At 46.0% G+C, this 16,398-nt stretch overlaps 7 protein-coding genes across 7 annotated transcripts; 2 read left to right on the forward strand and 5 right to left on the reverse strand.

Annotated features, from left to right (window-relative positions):
* Positions 1-786: 786 nt before the first annotated feature.
* JR316_0003797 (Ribosome biogenesis protein nsa1) lies at positions 787-2,253 on the forward strand (the record flags this gene model as incomplete). The annotated part of the gene is made up of 6 exons (XM_047889567.1): positions 787-975; positions 1,005-1,171; positions 1,225-1,522; positions 1,583-1,797; positions 1,853-1,932; positions 1,982-2,253. The coding sequence occupies 6 exons, from the start codon at positions 787-789 to the stop codon at positions 2,251-2,253; spliced, it is 1,221 nt and encodes a 406-aa protein (XP_047751941.1).
* A 46-nt stretch (positions 2,254-2,299) lies between these two features.
* JR316_0003798 (Pirin-like protein) lies at positions 2,300-3,838 on the reverse strand (the record flags this gene model as incomplete). The annotated part of the gene is made up of 12 exons (XM_047889568.1): positions 2,300-2,367; positions 2,419-2,509; positions 2,562-2,692; positions 2,754-2,780; positions 2,845-3,002; positions 3,059-3,090; positions 3,157-3,168; positions 3,225-3,346; positions 3,404-3,447; positions 3,513-3,568; positions 3,627-3,725; positions 3,785-3,838. 12 exons carry the CDS (start codon positions 3,836-3,838, stop codon positions 2,300-2,302), a joined length of 894 nt encoding a protein of 297 aa, XP_047751942.1.
* A 680-nt stretch (positions 3,839-4,518) lies between these two features.
* Positions 4,519-6,466, reverse strand: JR316_0003799 (UPF0658 Golgi apparatus membrane protein C23H3.04; the record flags this gene model as incomplete). The annotated part of the gene is made up of 15 exons (XM_047889569.1): positions 4,519-4,628; positions 4,688-4,783; positions 4,836-4,913; positions 5,036-5,082; positions 5,147-5,265; positions 5,321-5,397; positions 5,459-5,502; positions 5,560-5,684; positions 5,757-5,857; positions 5,922-5,992; positions 6,050-6,087; positions 6,146-6,184; positions 6,243-6,286; positions 6,345-6,353; positions 6,412-6,466. 15 exons carry the CDS (start codon positions 6,464-6,466, stop codon positions 4,519-4,521), a joined length of 1,053 nt encoding a protein of 350 aa, XP_047751943.1.
* A 444-nt stretch (positions 6,467-6,910) lies between these two features.
* On the reverse strand, positions 6,911-7,746 carry JR316_0003800 (Ribosomal lysine N-methyltransferase 2; the record flags this gene model as incomplete). The annotated part of the gene is made up of 2 exons (XM_047889570.1): positions 6,911-7,304; positions 7,373-7,746. 2 exons carry the CDS (start codon positions 7,744-7,746, stop codon positions 6,911-6,913), a joined length of 768 nt encoding a protein of 255 aa, XP_047751944.1.
* A 982-nt stretch (positions 7,747-8,728) lies between these two features.
* On the forward strand, positions 8,729-9,880 carry JR316_0003801 (NADP-dependent 3-hydroxy acid dehydrogenase; the record flags this gene model as incomplete). The annotated part of the gene is made up of 7 exons (XM_047889571.1): positions 8,729-8,803; positions 8,857-8,880; positions 8,933-9,134; positions 9,193-9,315; positions 9,374-9,547; positions 9,605-9,688; positions 9,747-9,880. The coding sequence occupies 7 exons, from the start codon at positions 8,729-8,731 to the stop codon at positions 9,878-9,880; spliced, it is 816 nt and encodes a 271-aa protein (XP_047751945.1).
* A 258-nt stretch (positions 9,881-10,138) lies between these two features.
* Positions 10,139-14,016, reverse strand: JR316_0003802 (uncharacterized protein; the record flags this gene model as incomplete). The annotated part of the gene is made up of 3 exons (XM_047889572.1): positions 10,139-10,297; positions 10,354-13,586; positions 13,644-14,016. The coding sequence occupies 3 exons, from the start codon at positions 14,014-14,016 to the stop codon at positions 10,139-10,141; spliced, it is 3,765 nt and encodes a 1,254-aa protein (XP_047751946.1).
* Positions 14,017-14,345: 329 nt separating this feature from the next.
* JR316_0003803 (uncharacterized protein) lies at positions 14,346-15,573 on the reverse strand (the record flags this gene model as incomplete). Its single annotated transcript, XM_047889573.1, has 3 exons — positions 14,346-15,024; positions 15,081-15,289; positions 15,556-15,573. 3 exons carry the CDS (start codon positions 15,571-15,573, stop codon positions 14,346-14,348), a joined length of 906 nt encoding a protein of 301 aa, XP_047751947.1.
* Between the last annotated feature and the right edge of the window lie 825 nt (positions 15,574-16,398).

Here is a 16,398-nt window from a genome sequence, read left to right on the forward strand (position 1 = left end):
TCTGCTTTGAAATGTCTTTCACCTCCTGACTCTTGCGCTTCTTTCAATAGGTACTCGACGGAAGATACCATTCTCACTGTGGTCACTTTTACGCTATGGCTACCCGAAAACAAGACTGCTATCGTGTCAATTGCATTTTCAGTGAAAGACATGCACCCTGTTCGTAACACCAATTGAGCCCGTTGGTTCTATCTTCTAATCTTGCCGGTTTGACAGGGTGTTTCTCTTCCGCATGTATTCGAATGATGTCTGCACCAGCACGCAATCCGATACGACTCAGCCCAACGGTGTGTGCTGAGTGTAACCGGAGGAATAGGGAGCTCGAGGGCTTAGCGAAAGGAGAAGCAAAACCCTTTGTCGTCGGCGACCGATGATTTGAGATTACCATGCCCTATACCCACATCCTCCATCACTTCCCACTGTACAATTTCTTGCATTTAAACCAGCATATATCATGTATTTCCACTTAGGCAGTGCCTTTCTACCGTAGATGTTTTGTAGTGCGCCTTTCCACCCCCAAAATCACGGCGATACACAGAAATTTTTATTCTAATCCGATCGAATACTTAAGATAGGTGACGATAATCTTGACGTTATGATAGACTTTGAACTTCCCTATAATTTCCGCACCTTTCATTCGAGTTAGTACTACCACCAGAATGGATGGACCCTTAAATTGATGGCTGCTGACAAAGACACAATCTTCCGAAAAAGGAAGATAATGACTGAAGGGAGGTTTTTCCTCCACTTCCACTCAAGCTTCAGTGGTGTTCTCTACTTTCCACAATGTCAAGATTTCTGTTAGGAGATGAAATCGGAAACATAAAAATCCTTTGCTATAATCCCGAATCCACTGAAGAATCTAAATGTACTATTTCAAAGCTCTATCAACCCGCAGTGGTCGCTGGACCTAGCATCGGTGTCCAAAAACTTGCAACTTCGTCCCAAGGTGAAGGGTATGCAAAATCCACTGTGGTAAGCCTCGACTGTACTTTCATCTTCAGAATTGTGTGCTAAACCAAGTGTCACAAGCAAAGCTTGCAGCAGCCTTTTCCGATGGAACTTGTTTTGCATCCAGTCTAAAGGACGATGATAGCCTTGAGACGCTCCTCGAATGGAAGGAACCCCGAATCGTTGCCAATAAATTTGTGGGAATGTCTATATTGGACAGGTGTGTACATGTCCTACGCGCATTGGATTCCCCCGTTTAATTTCCATCTACAGCTCAGTATACACTTGCACTTCTAATGGAATGCTGCGAAGAACACCTTTTTCGTTGGACGGGGAAGCGATAGAAAACTCGCAACCACAGACTGGAATTTTACCTAGTCGATTGCGTGATTGGAGGTTATCTGCAGATGGCACAACGTTTGCATATGGAGGCGACGAAGTTGATCTCTCCGTTTGGAATACCGAGCTCGCACTTTCAACACAACCTGTACCTGCCAAACCTGTCGACGGTACAAAAAAGCGGAAACGTAACGATGATTTTTTTCCGTCAGAGATTTGGAGAGCTCGAAACGTAAGTAATTCGCAGAATTGATTTCTAATACATAAATTCATTGCTTATTTTGTTCACTAGGTACCGAACGACAGTCTCAGCCTTCGTCAACCCATTCGAATTACAGCCTTGACATACCTATCCTCCTCAACAAACGGTCATCATATTGTAACTGGTACGCAGTTTGGCGATGTTCGACGATATGATACGAGAGCTGCGCGTCGACCCGTTTCTATCTGGACTGGTATTGCAAAAGTCAACGGTGTGAAAACGTTGGAGAAGGGATTCTCAGAAAAGTATGCCATTGGGCGAAAATTCAACATTGCAAAGCCTCTAAATTACCTTTTGTAGTGAATTATTTATGAGCGACAATGGTTCCAACCTGTCCTCAGTAGATCTCCGTACTGGAGGAATTCTTTACACTTACAAAGGTTCGAACTTATGTCTTTTATATTATCTTTCCCTGACTTGTGAATCCAGGAATATCGGGCGCCATTTCGTCAATTGCACAGACTCCAGATGTAGTGGTGTCAACGTCATTGGACAGATACGCTCGCGTCCACAGTGTCGTTTCTCCTCCCCCTGTGGCCAGGGCACACCAGGAAAAGAAAGGCCAAGTCCTTGAAAAAGTATATGTTACATCTATCCCAACGGTAGTTGTATGGGACAAACAGATATCTGCCAAGGCTGAAATAGAGGAAACAAACGAAGATGATGATGAGGTTTGGGACACTATGGAACATATTTCATGATCTTATATCTGTACTATATATCGTCTACTTTTACATGATTCCTCCGTTAAGCCTTGTGAGCTATTTCGCTCTTCCAGGTGTGGGCCTTTTCAAACCCGTTTCTTCCAGTTTGATCTACACGGAATATTAGGAGTTGAGCATAGCTCTTGCAGCAAAGAAGCTTACAATCGATCAAAGTTTTCTGAATCTCCTCCTTGGTTGTCATAACAAATGGTCCATATTGGAACACCTTTTGATCCAAAGGCTCTCCCGAAACCTACAGGCATGGTTAGAACGTAATGTAAACCATGCATACAACTATGACGTACCAAAACCAATTCTGTTCCTTCAACGCCAGACAAAGCTACGCCGTTTTCCTCAGATTTTGCAGAAAGAACAGCGGTATGGAATGCAGGAACAACCGTCTTTTCTGTCCCCACATTCAAGGTTCCTTTCCAAGCTGCGGGTTTACAAACGCAGATTACCGAGCTGTTTTTGAAACGCAATGCAGATATACTCACAGTACAAAAAGGAGGTCCATCCACTGGCTATGATCGGAAGATTGTGTTTGAATTGTATTGCGTTTCGCATGGCACAAAATTAATGACTCACGCAAATCCTGGAACATGCTTCCATCCTTGTTGAAGGTTATATGGAAGAACCAGCAACCTCCAAGAGGTCTCACGGGTGATTCTACCCCGTGGCTCTTCCCGCTGATGACTTTAATTTTCACTGGTCCGTCGGCTCCTTCTGGATATGCAACAGGAATCCTTGAAAAATGAGTTAAAATTTGTGCTGCTTTCTGTCTGAAGGATTAGTAACTTACTTGTCTGGGGAGAGCTCTTGATAACTGGGTTCCTGTTAAACCAAACACAATACATACGTCAAATAATGCATCATCCATACAGACAAAGCATTACGAACCGACATCTTGAACTAAAAAGATTTTCGTCAGAAAGTATAAGCCTTTTGGGCAACAAGTTCGAACGTACCTTCTCGGGCAGGTCAACCCATAATTGCAGACCGCGTGGATCAGGGCGACCTTCGGCGTGCACAGGCATCTCAGCGTGGATGATACCCTTTCCGGCACACATCCATTGTACGCCACCAGTAGCTAAACAAGATCATTTCAATCATACGGATATGGAGGAACACATCGAAGGCCACTGACCGATCGTTCCTTTGTGGCCTGCAGAATCCTCATGCTGACTTTCTCTAACGAAATCGGGGAAATACGTTCAGATATACGTTGCTAGATGAGATAGAGTGAGTTGGCGTACCCTTCCAGCATGTACGTCACGGTTGCCTGGCCTCTGTGAGGATGGTCAGGAAACCCCTATGTCAGACCGAGATTAGATAACCTTGAGTGCAAAATCGAATAAACTAGTATCTACCGCGCCCTTGGAAACATGGAAGTGGTCCAACATAAGGAAGGGCGTGAGGTTTCGAAGGGCCATAGACCCGATGCTGCGCCTGACCAAAGCACCAGCTCCCTATCGCAATACCAGCTCGTGAATATCATTTCGTTCACCGATCGTCAGAAAGAACAGACCTCTGGTGTTTCGACAGCTAAAACTTTCTTGAGGACTGTTCGAGAGATTGACATTTCAGCAGGTTCGTATGGGTTTGATGATTGGGTCCGAAGGTAAAAGTTAAATGTGAAGGGTTTGTAAAACGATATGGAGATTGCAAGAAGTAGTAGGAAGAATGGGTACAAGAGATAGCTATGCAGAGCGACGAGCCTTTTAAGTCTCTGGATCATACTCTTGTCCTACTTTCCATCCCCCGACGATGACCAACGACTGACTGAGACATTCCCTGTCAGTGGGATAATTTTTTCTCATATGGACGGTCGTCGTCAGTGACCTGCAATAACCACGAGGTCATTACGTCAACAAAATGACTAAACCAGCCCTTGGCGAGCAAGCCTGTCCATGCAATTTGATTTTGGACTTCCAAGTAGTACTCAGCTCGGTCGACTGTGTGTCAAGACGATTTGTATAGTGTAGGCAGAACAACGTAGAATGTACTGGGGAGAGTGTTGGCAACAACGATTATACATGGTAAAATGTTCGCAAACAGCGAAACGGAGACAAAAATAAGGTAATGGGGGTATTATCACAACATGATGGGTTCGTGAAAACAGTAGGCGGCAATCCTCCATCCGAATCCTGTCCTCCGACCGACAAAGATATACAAGGGATACTGGTTAGCTTTTCCAGGTGTCTAGATATTTGGTATATACATAGTCGGGTATTGAAGTGAGCTCAATGAGCAAGAGCAGGTTTATTCGATGGATATTCGTGGGGCCAGAGGAATTCCGGAGGTGTTGGACTGGCTCTGGGTCATGTTTCCACTGGAATTGACCTTGGTATTAGATGGTCGAATAGGAACAGCTTGAGCAGACAGAAAGTCAGTCTATCAACATGAAATTCCTCCAGAAAAAAATCCTCACAATGGGTTTTAGACGACTGTAGCCCTTGATCGAAGTCGGAGAAACACCGTATTCCAACAGCAAAAGTCAACAACATTAAAATCAAAGCAACGATCGCTATATATATGTGTAAGTAAAACACCGATGGCCAGGACGAGTCGATACTTACTGAAAGTGGTTAGGGTAGCTCTGGTCGTCAGATATTGCTCCCTCGAAGCTGGTTGATAGAAACGGACAAGTTTATACACTGTACTAGGCGTTGAGCATCTAAACCATAAGGAAAGAAATAAATTATCAAAAACTCACAAACTATGGGAAAGTTCCATTCCTTTAGTTAAAAGATATCTACCTGAAGAATGGTCCACTCACAGTAACTCAATGAAGCCAACATCATAATCAATGAGATGGTCATGATCCTACGAATGTGTCATATTGAATATCTTTGAAAAATAAAGAAATTAAAAAAAAGAAGGAACGCACGACTTTATTTCTCGCTGAACTGCTATGCCACATAGAATAAGAAGAATGAGGACCACAGGAATAGCAGCGACGGTGACGCCGAATTCCGCCGAATTGCGTTGCAAAACGATAATAAGCAGCTAAATCGTAACGGGTCATCAAAAAAATCGCAGTTGAGTTCCTTTGACTACCTACCTGCATTGTGACACCGGTGAAGAAGAAAAAGTCGAACTTCAACAAACAGATCATGATTTGATACCACTGATACATTGCTGCGGAGACAGAATTAGATTTGTTTGAACCTTTGGTCAATAGGTGGTCGATTTTTCTCACTTTTCATCCTGGGATTGGCGCCTACAACGTGGAAGATGGCCCATCTAAGTGATAAATAAAAATTAGTTAAAGGATAATACTGTGCTAAAAAATAGACGTACCCAAATTCGCCGTAGAGTTGCTTGATCCAAAATAGCATGAATAGCCACGATGCACCAATGACAGATGGAGCAACGATGAGAAATGGTCTGATTTGGCTCCAAAGAGTGCCCGTCCCTCCGCATGTCTGATAAAATGAAGCATCACTCGTCAGTCGGGACTTTTCGAAGACGTTTTGTTGAGTATATATTCAACGTACGATGTAGCTAGTTGATACATCGCAACCAAGATCCGTCACGAGTGCGGTCTTCGTTTGGTGTATTTGCAGGGCCGCAAACACAATTAGAGCACCATGGAAGACTAAGGCGTTGCGGAAATTGGGTCAGTTGATGTACGGTGTCGTGTAGTTGAGCGAAGCACGCACTGAGAATTCCAAATAGCTGGATAATGTTGCGCAGTCTCAGCGCATCGAATGCCATGAAGAGTTCAAATAGCCTGGGTATTCAGTTTTAGTCGGACATGGAGCGAGATCGCTAGAAGGGCGGCGCTTACTCTGCTAGAGCAAAGAGCGCAAGGTAACATGGTACAGTCTGTGATCTCATGTTGGACGAAGGTCGTCGATACAATATTGTAAAGAATCCGGCGCACCTTGTATCTTCCTTGAGTTAGTTGGACATGAACATCGGCCTGTGCAGAAAAAGAAATATCCAGTCCCCGGTTGCCTCACTTAACATCCGGAACTCACCTTATGGAAGGTCAGTCCAACCATTACGAGCACCACAATCGCCTCTAATCATCGCAGATACATTCGTCAAGCCCATTCGATATTTCAGCAGACTGAACTCACGGATAGTTACTAGACGGGATCATATGAGCCATGAGACGAACAATTAAGCGAGAGTTAATTAGCTTACTGGTTGCAATAAACGCTCGTTGAGCTCGGGTGGCGAGCAGCGGTTCAACGGCCATGACTGGCAAAGCTCGTGAAAGTGAAAGAGGGTAAGGGTGTTACGCAAGAGCGATACGCCTGGTGTAGTTGGAAAAGAGATGCACTGGATTGAATGCGGCTTGGGTACAGCCCCGTTTCGCAGGGGAAAAACGTGCCGTGGGCATCATCAATTTGACCCTTTGGCCCCGAGCAATTTAGTTTCTTTGGACCATTCCGACAATCAACACCTGCCTTGCAGTTGTCAATGTCCAGTAACCCTACGCCATTACCAGCTTATTGTTAGCGCTAAACAAGTAGTTCAATGACGATGTGCCAAGTGCTTTGGCTAGGACCAATACTTACGAAACGCAATTACATGATCTATGATCGAACATCCCAAATTGTTCAAGTAGTAGCACCTCTGGAATTTGTGGACTAAGTACTACCTGCGATAAACTACTACAGTTCCTTACAGAGTTCCTAGTTCAGAACTCTTCTCTTCGATCGACACTCTCAATCACAGATGTCGATACATCGATCTCTTCTTGCCACAACTTCGTTATAAACGACCGAGAAGACGCCAACCATTCAGGAGAACCATCCGTTATGTCAATCGCGGCTGTTTTGGAAAGCCCTTCTACAGCGTCATTAACTATGCATGTACAAATCATTTTGAGAGTCTCCCTCCAGTTGAGTTCATTCTCTTCCGAAATAATGTATCTTCTTCCATGAATAGTGTCTCGCCAAACTTGAAGCAAAGCATCAACATTTGAAGGTATCCGTGCGGTCGTTGTTGGCAAAAGATCATACAGCCTCAAGGCTGTTATTAGTCGATATGAAGGGTGCGCAGGAGCAGGCGAAGAATGCAGTGTCCAATCGCTAAATTCAGGTCAATGTTAAGAATGTCGATGCAGGCAGATTAAGGAAAATATGCTGAGTATGCTTACCCCCAGTATCCTTCCTCGACCAGGAGGTCCTTCATCCACGAGCCTACATCACCTCGCCTGGAAAATAGATCTTCTATCACTCCTTCTAAGTCAATCTGACCTCCAGGGGTATCGTCATCCTGCTCTGTGGCATGTAGATGGCTAACAAATCCGTACTCGGAAAAGAGTGTTGCGTTGGAATGCAATCCATATCGCAGGTATAATTCTTCCGTTTGACCAGTAACATCGGACGGTGATAGAAGCACAAAATTATCTCCGAATTTTCTGCTGGCTGATGGGCCTGTGTCCCAAAGTTCTGCCCTCGTTGGCTCTGGTATTGTGTAAGGAGGTTTCGTCGTGTGGTTAGCGAAATCGAGAATAGGACATAATGTCATATTGTCGCCATCAGTGCGTTTTTTTGCTAGTCGATGGTAAACACATCGAGTATTAACTGTATCGTTGTTATCAACCACTGCTGACAGGAAATGTAACTATTCAAACCATTTAACCATCCCCAAAGAAAGTCTTCTTCCGCTTCAACATCTTTCTTTTGATGAAGTAGCGAAGGGTTATCAGTCTTGACTCTGTAATTAGCAAGCTTCTACCACAGACAAGGTCATGACTAACTAAATAATCCTGTGTCCGTTTCCAATCTTGCTCGAACAAGCCCGTTATTTTTTCAAGCTTCTCAAGGATTCGATGAGGCAAAACGCTTGCAAGATGATGATCCAAAGACAATATATCGGGGTTGCGTCTTTTCTTCCAAAGCCAAGTCAATGGGTGGGAGTCAAAATTTTCTGGCAAAACTGATATGTATGGTCCAAAGAGAGGATCAGAGCAATGTCCATTCACAGGCCTGTTCAGCATAAGATGCAGAGAAACAGCTTGTGTGCATGTCAACCTGGGTCGCGTAGATGGGTAATGAGGAGCTAAAGTCAAATGGTTCAACAGGGCCTGCGCCGGAATAGAAAACAGTGGAGTCGATGGTTGGATTGTCCGCAAGGAAAATAAACCATATCCGGCGCCTAAGATTGGTACAGAAATTGGCGGTAGATTTCGAAGAATCCAGTTGGCAACTAACCAGGACTGGAACGCGCTACAACTGGCAGCTTATCGAGAGAAACATCCATGCCATGGACCTCTGAAAGCCATTGAAGGAGAGCATTCCACCGTGGATGGACGTTCATTGTGAAGGATGATTTTAGTTACCTAATCCGGCTTGGTCAAATGGCGGACCGATCACGTCTCGATCGCGAAGTATGGTTGGAGGTGGTTTCTAACGCAGATAAGGGCCCGGCACTCCCACAAGCTCAGATTAACGCGTCTTTGTGAACCCACACTCTTCTTCTTACTAACCACATCTACTAACCACCCAAAATGTCCGTCTTCAATGCTACTCGACTCATCGGAAAGACTGTGCTCATTACAGGGGCGAGCAGCGGCATCGGAGCGGTTAGTCTGTCCTACTAAACTAATTTCCTCCCTCATCTAATCGCCCTATACAGGCAACTGCCGTGCTTTTTGCAAAGGTAAAGGCCCACGCCATATATCCCCTTTACTTCTGTTCAAAACTTTGGTTAGGGTGGCGCCAACGTCATTCTTCTCGCCAGGAGAGCAGACGCGCTTGCAAAAGTCGCCGAACAATGCGTTGCTGCCCATAAGGAGTCCGGCTTGCAACAGGGTGGTAAATTCGCATCTGTTCAGCTAGATGTATCCGATAAGAAACAGATCGCGGATCTGTGGACAAAGGTCCCTCAAGAACTTCGCGACGTCGACATTCTCGGTACGCGTTTATCAAATATAGGGGTGTCGCTCAGTTGATGAACAACTATTTTGACCAGTCAATAACGCTGGCTTCGTCAAGGGTCTGGAGCACGTCGGAGACATAAACGAACAAGAAGTTGAAGAAATGTTTGCCACCAACGTTCTGGGTCTCATTTCAATGACACAACTTCTTGTCCGAGGTATGAAGCTGCCTTAACTCAAAGGGTGCAACAAATTCAAGCGTGTAATATTTTTCAGACTTCAAGAAGAAGCAATCAGGCCATGTCATTAACTTGGGCTCGATCGCTGGCATTGAACCCTATGCAGGGGGCAGCATTTACACCGCAACCAAGCATGCAGTCAACGCCTTTTCAGGCTCACTCTTGCGCGAACTCGTGAACACACCCATACGTGTCACAGAAATTCAACCAGGCAAGATGCACGGATGGTCAACATCCAATGACCTTCGCTGATGTACATTTCTTACAGGCATGGTTGAGACCGAGTTTTCCATTGTGCGATTCCGTGGAAATGTAGATGCCGCCAAGAAAGTTTATGAGGGTCTTGAGCCACGTAAGTTGTATAAAGCGTCCAGCATCATTGACAATTGTACTGACACATGACGATTCAGTGACTGGACAAGATATTGCTGAGGAAATCGTTTGGGCTGCTGCTCGACCCCCTCACGTCAACATCGCGCAGGTGCTCGTATTCCCAGTTAACCAAGCTAGTGCAGGTATCAAGTACACCGGACCTCCGAAGTAAGAAGATACCACACACACCCAATTGTAACTGTAGTGTTCAAATCTAGCCACGCTTGGTGTCATAGGATGTCACGAAAAGCTGCGTTATAAGAATATGTTCATTACACATCGATAAGTTGTATGGTGCATGATAGCCTGTGCAAAAAAATATGCGCGTACTAGTAAAGACAGGTAAATGAAGCAGAAATCAGACCCTTCCCCCCACGGAAATCTGGATTACAGATGTAGCATCCTGCAAAGCAACCCTTGCATAGGATGTCTATTTCTTCTTTTTTGCCCGTGTGTTCTTGACAACAATTTCGGGTTCGATGACATCACTGTCATAAACAATTTTCTTGACTGTGATGTTTTCTTGTACCAAATCGGTGAGTGGGGTATCTGCATGGGGCAAGTTTCCTAGAGTGTCCAGTCGTAGAGCCTGCCAAAAGTGACACTGTCAGAAAACCCAACAATGAAAACATAAAGATAAACAACCTTAGCCGTAGGAGCCAGAATACCCTTTAAAGACACATTTTCCTTGGTTGTTTGTCGACTTCCAAGCTGCACTTCATCCAGATAAACCGTCGTAAAGAGTCCACGATCCCATTTCACTCTCCTCTTCGGTGGCTCAGGTTCCTCTTCTTCAGGATCGCCAAAGAGCCGTGTCCGCTTGAGGTGTTTGAGAGGTCTCTCCGGCGTCACATAGTCTTCCTCATCCCCTGCCCCTCTTTGATGCTTCACCTGCTGCTCTTCATCCGCACCATGCTCCTCCCCTAGGCTCGAATATCCAACATCGCTAGATCCTTCCATATCTTCATCTAATAGCTCGCCGCTTCGTCTAGATCGGCGCTGCGCCCTCTCCGCTCTCTGCTTTTCCCTCTCATCCTGCTGCCGCTGCAAAACAGTACGTACTTTCATAGCCGGACTTTCCGGTCGAATCCCCTCTCTGCGAACAACCTCAGTCTCCAGCTTCGCAGCCAGATACTTTTGATTGTGCACAGTGTTAGACGTCGTCAGATCTTTGAGAGCCGTGATACTCATCCCGGAGAACACATCATCAGACCGGAAGGCTGGAGGCTTCCGTCGACTGCTGGCAGTCGACCGCGAGTTACCTTCACCAAAGACATCAATAGCAGTAGTAGTAGTCCTCCGCGACCGAGTCGTTCGCCGCAAACCAGAAGTAGGAGGATCGATGCTAGAATAGTCGGTGACAGTGACAATAGGAGTGGGTGTTACAACGACCGTCTCGGAGGTGGCATTTTCTCCCATTGGTACAGATTCGGGTTCCAGTGAGGCCGGCTCAGGTGGGGAACTAGGTAATAGCTCATCAACTTCCATATCTTGGGGAGGCGAAGGGTCTTTAATCGGTGCTAATTGTCCATTTACCGCCCGCGGTGGGTTGACAACTATTGTAGGCAGTTCAACTTCGTGTTCTGGTGGCACCACTGGAGGTGGAGGTGGCGTTACTTGTCGCGTAACAGGTGGTTCAGGGTCCATCACTCGGCGAATTCGTAAAGGTCCTTGCGATGGCTTTTTAGATTTCGCGGGAACAGAAGGGGCAGCGCTTGGAATCGACGCTTGGGTCGGCGTGCTCGTAGATGGTTCGTTGGCCGCCGCGGTTACTACGGGGGGTACTCTGCGAATTATGACCACACGAGGTTTAGGCGGAGAAACCTTCTCTGCTTCTCTCTTTCTCTTCAGGACAGTTGCAGATGTAGCAGTAGCAGGCTTGGTCTTCGAACTACTAACCACTGTGCTTTTTGTAGAATCAGGCACACGAACGCTTCTGCGTGCATTCTCTACGATTGAAGGTTTCGGTGGAGGCTGTGAAAGGTAAAAATGATTGGTTAACAAGAAAACCTCATAATTGAGAGAATTTACCTTGGTCAAATCGACTATCCGTGGGGTGGTGGTTGAAGTGGCCTTGGCTGTTGATTTCGTATCACCAGAACGAGCATAAGGTTTGGCACCAATCCTAGGTATTCTGCTTGTGGGTTGTTTAAGATTCGATTTAAGCGGACTAGATTTGGGTTTATTGGCTTCATCCTGGGCAAGCGCTTGAGCTACTGATGGAACCGATACAGTTTGCGTTTCTGAAGGAACCAAAGGAAATGGCAGTTTGGCAACAACTGTCGTTGGCCTTTTGAGAACCGGAGCCGCCTTTTCTTTACCTTTAATAGATTCACCGAGTCTGAGAGGTGGTTCAGCTGAACGTTCCCTCTGTTTAGGCAACGTTCTGACCGGACTAGCTAGTCGAGGTGCATTCGATTTCGAAGTCGACGGCTGAGTGTCATCTTTAACAAAAACACGCCTCGCCGGCGTTGGAACGAATGCAAGAGGGGCGGCTGGTGGTTTATAACCCAATTGAGCTGCCTTTTCAGGAGAAATATAGCCTTGAGCAATGCCTTCGGAAATTGGAATGCGGCGGGCGGGAGTGACGGTTGGATCATTTAGGGAGGGAGTCTGTATTCGGAATTTGTTCGGGGAAGTTTGGGCTTTCGATGGGCTCACGAAACGGATAGGACCAGTATTACGAATTGGAGTACTCGGCCCAGCAGTTTCCGGTGGGACAAACACAGAGAAAGAAAGGGTCGGTTGGGATGGTTCAATGGTTGCTAAATCACTAGCAGGAGCTGCAGCAGCAACATCAGTTGCTGTTGAGTCATCACCTGCACTGAAAGCCAATGTGGAAAGGACATTAGATGAGGTAGGAGAAAGGGAGCCAAGTTCTCGCTGAAAAGAGAGGGGCACCTTCCCTGGACTGCGATGCCTAACTCGTGCAGCCACAGGTGTAGTTCGGGGCTGAGGTTCATCTTCGTCTTGAGAGTCAGCAATGATCTCCTCTTTCGGGTCTACTGCTACAGACTTCCTTCTGACCTTTGTTCGCGCTATAGAAGGAGGAGATGGGATGGGAGCAATTGGAGCAGGGGGATTCGGTGTAATACTTTTGCGAGGACGCGTCGAGCGACGTAGCGGAGTCGTGGAACCCTCACCTACTCCCATCATTTGCGTCGAATCCACATCGTCAGTTAGATTGCCTTGTAGTGATTGGGTTAACAATGTAGTTGGAGCCTCTCCGAGCTTCGGAGTTGGTGTTTGATTCACATCTTCAACGAGAATGTCTTGTTGTGGTTGGAGATCTCCAGACGTAGAACCCACTGTGAATTCAGGTAACATTTCAATCCCTGTATCGATCAGGTTTGCATTGTCAACGGCCATTGGTGAGCCCGCATCCTGGGCGCTATGTTCATGTGTTTGAATTAGCACGGTTGGAATGGTGACTTGAGAAGCCATGAGAATTTTTCCGGGACTTGGAGACTGTGCCAATAAGTCGTCCACGGAGAGCACAACAGAAGGCAGAATGGTTACTGTGGGATCACTCACATTGCCAGAAGCAGTATCCTGCTTAGGCGGCGTCATGAATGAGTCAAAAGATATCAGATTCCCCTCAGCTGCTGCTTCATTGGTCAAGTCCACCGGAACGTCAGAGGGCAATGGCGGTTGACTAGGTTGAAAATTAGTGGGAGGATTGTACAGAGGATTCTCATCATCCTCTTCGGTCTTGTCATTGATCGTGAGGGACATTAGGTCCGCTTGGTAGTCGGTAGATACCTCTGGGACGGTCGTGTGATATGGGTCAAATAAACTTAATGCTGCGGGTGGACTTGGAGGGGGCGAAGGGTTATCAAGTGCATGTAGAACTTTATCAGCGAGTGCGGAGGATGGTTCTGCAAGGAGGTTCTATACGATTATTGCAAGTAAATAATTGTTGCATTTCTACTCACCATCAACAAAAACTTCGCCGTTCTGTGGAGTACCTGAACCTGAGGTAGGCATGCTTTCATCCTCATCCTCCGACTCGCGAACTAGTTGTGCAACCCGTTCAATATCATCCAAGTCTTCACGTGTGGGTTGCACATCGGTTGGCGTGGCCGATCTTGGTCTGGGGCTAGATAGCCTCGGAGAGCGGCGGAGAGAGGAGTTGGATGGGGGAGGGAAGAGACGCTTGGAGGCCGCAGCGGCGGCAAACTTGCGCTCTGGTGTCTTAAGAGGGCCGAAATAGATGCGAGCCGATTCGGTGTTGTAAGAATCACTATCAGAATCGGATGAGGGGGAGGGAGACGGGGCCCTAGCGGATATGTCCATGGCTGAATCCATGAGGGAATAATAGAAACTCTAGTAGCCAAGTGGTGAGGAGTACATAGACTTGTTGTTGTACAGACTGTCCGGTGGAGAACCCAAGCAAGAGGAAATGCTCTGAAAACGAGGCAACGAGGGATAGGCACAAGTTCGAACAATCAGAATCTCGGCGCGACATGTCACAAACCAAACAACACGTATCCACGTGACATGGGGTGTACACAACAAACGTAACAATTGAATGCTGTCACAAGCTATAAATATGTTCTTAACATGACATATTTTCGTTACCACTTCCTGCAAGACATCTCCGAATCCTAGCTAACTTCTCTTCACAATTTTCAAATTTAGCTTGCAACTGTGGTAAGTGAGAAGTCAAATTTCTGGCTCCGTGCATCTGATATTTCTGAATCAGGACCAACCGTTTTATTTTCTTCCGTCAAAAAGGCAATCTTCTCCTCTTGACTTTTAACCTTGAGTCTCAACTGCTCAATCGTGGAGCATTGCTCCAATTCATTATCCTCTGGGTCCTGCTTCTGTTCTTGCTGTGTAATTGAAAGACTCGGAGTACCCGTTCCTTGCCGTCTGTTGATCTGAAAGGCCCCGTTGTTTACGCTTGGACTTTCCTCGATAACATGTGCAATCCTCGTGTCATTGTCATCCCTCGGTTGCGGATCGACAAAATCCTCTGTATCGACTCTCTTCCGTTTCTTGGAGACTTCTCCAATTGTTGTAATTCCTCGCATCATCTCATTAGTCAACGCGAGATGCAAGTGCTGGTCAATGGCTCGCTTTGTCTCTTCCGACAGTATATTGATCATCTCCTCCCAAATAATCGTACAATCCTCATCGTTCTTTTCAATCAAACTCTGACAATCCCTTCGCGTTACCATCGAGCGAGCTAACTGCGAAGCGACCACGTCATCAGCGGAGACACTGATGTTTGTTAATCTGGCCGAAATTTTTCGGTAATTTTCAATTTTCTGTTCTTCTTTCTTTTGGATTTCACAGAACTGGTCAGACTCCCTAGATAAACTAAAATCGGTCAGATTCACTGATCGTTATATCAAATAAAGGCAAACCTTGCGAGCTTTCTCAATAGATGTGCAATTTTGCCTGGTCCACGGTCGTGAGCTAGTGCCACATCGATGGACTGTCTGGAGGCAAGCTTATCTGCGATCAGATAACTCTCATCTATTTGACTAGTCCCGGTAACTTCTCGTAGGCCCGTTAAAGTTTCCTTGACACTTAAAGATATAGACTTGGATTTCTCTTCAACAGTTTTGACGTTCTAAATGGATCATACAAACGTCTGCTGTCGACAAACACAATCGGAACTGGAGACGCATTTGCACAAACCTTGTCATTATGTATAGACCCTGTGCTATGGTTCTCGCTATGGTTATTTTTACATTGGTTAATACGCATACACGCAGTGAGTGCATGCCTGGACATACCTATCTACGTAGCCCTTAGATCTATCTTGGCTATTATCTTTGCTCCTTGACCGTCTACTGACAGAACTGGCCCTGGGAGCATACAAGTCTCTAGAATAACTTTCGTTTCTCCTTTCATGTTGTCTGCTGAAAAACTCTGTTTTTCTGCTTCGATGGAATAGATCCGAATCCGAATCCCGAGGTACCACTTTATATGACTTCTTGTTTGCTTTGCTATCTGCTGGAGAGAAACAAACTCAGCACCGAACAGTCTTTCAACCCCGTGGTGCTCGTGCAGAAAATACATCACATTTACAGCCCAAACCTTTATCATTCGACTTACTTGCCCGAGGCCAGTTGGTGTCCGTTGGATGGATGAAGCTGAATAAGGAATCAATGATAAGCGCCTTCGATTAAACCCGAAGAGTTGACATTTCAACGTACCGACAATTATTTCCTTGAACGCAAGGGGTCAAGAGTCGTCCATCACCGCCGTAGTGCTAGAAGAGAACGTTGAAGGTGTGAATATATGCGAAAAGTAAATACAAACGCGACACGGAATTTTTTTGTACATGCACTCTATTGAAAATTGATAACGACGACGAATGATGACAGGGTCAGCAAGTTGTCAACTTTTGGTAAATATCCCATTACGTCAGCCAAGGAATTCCCAAAAGCATGTGAAAGTTGTCGGAAAGGCCGCACCGTTTATCCAATTTGGCGTTTACACGTTATGGAATCGTCCCAAAACGCAGTCTAAAGGCCACCTAAAGTTCGTATTTGTACCCACACTGATTGTTATACCAATTAAATGGACGGTGTGACCGAAATCAGACGCACTTTAGCTGAGAAACAATCACTAGTACGACAGACAAGCGACTCGGTGTCGACAGCTATTACGACGGTGCATAGCGGTACAACTGTCCAGGAAATACTCTGTTCCGGTTGACCGCGAGATTTGCAC

The sequence above is a fragment of the Psilocybe cubensis genome, chromosome 3 (assembly GCF_017499595.1).
Source record: "Psilocybe cubensis strain MGC-MH-2018 chromosome 3, whole genome shotgun sequence".
Taxonomy (NCBI): domain Eukaryota; kingdom Fungi; phylum Basidiomycota; class Agaricomycetes; order Agaricales; family Agrocybaceae; genus Psilocybe; species Psilocybe cubensis.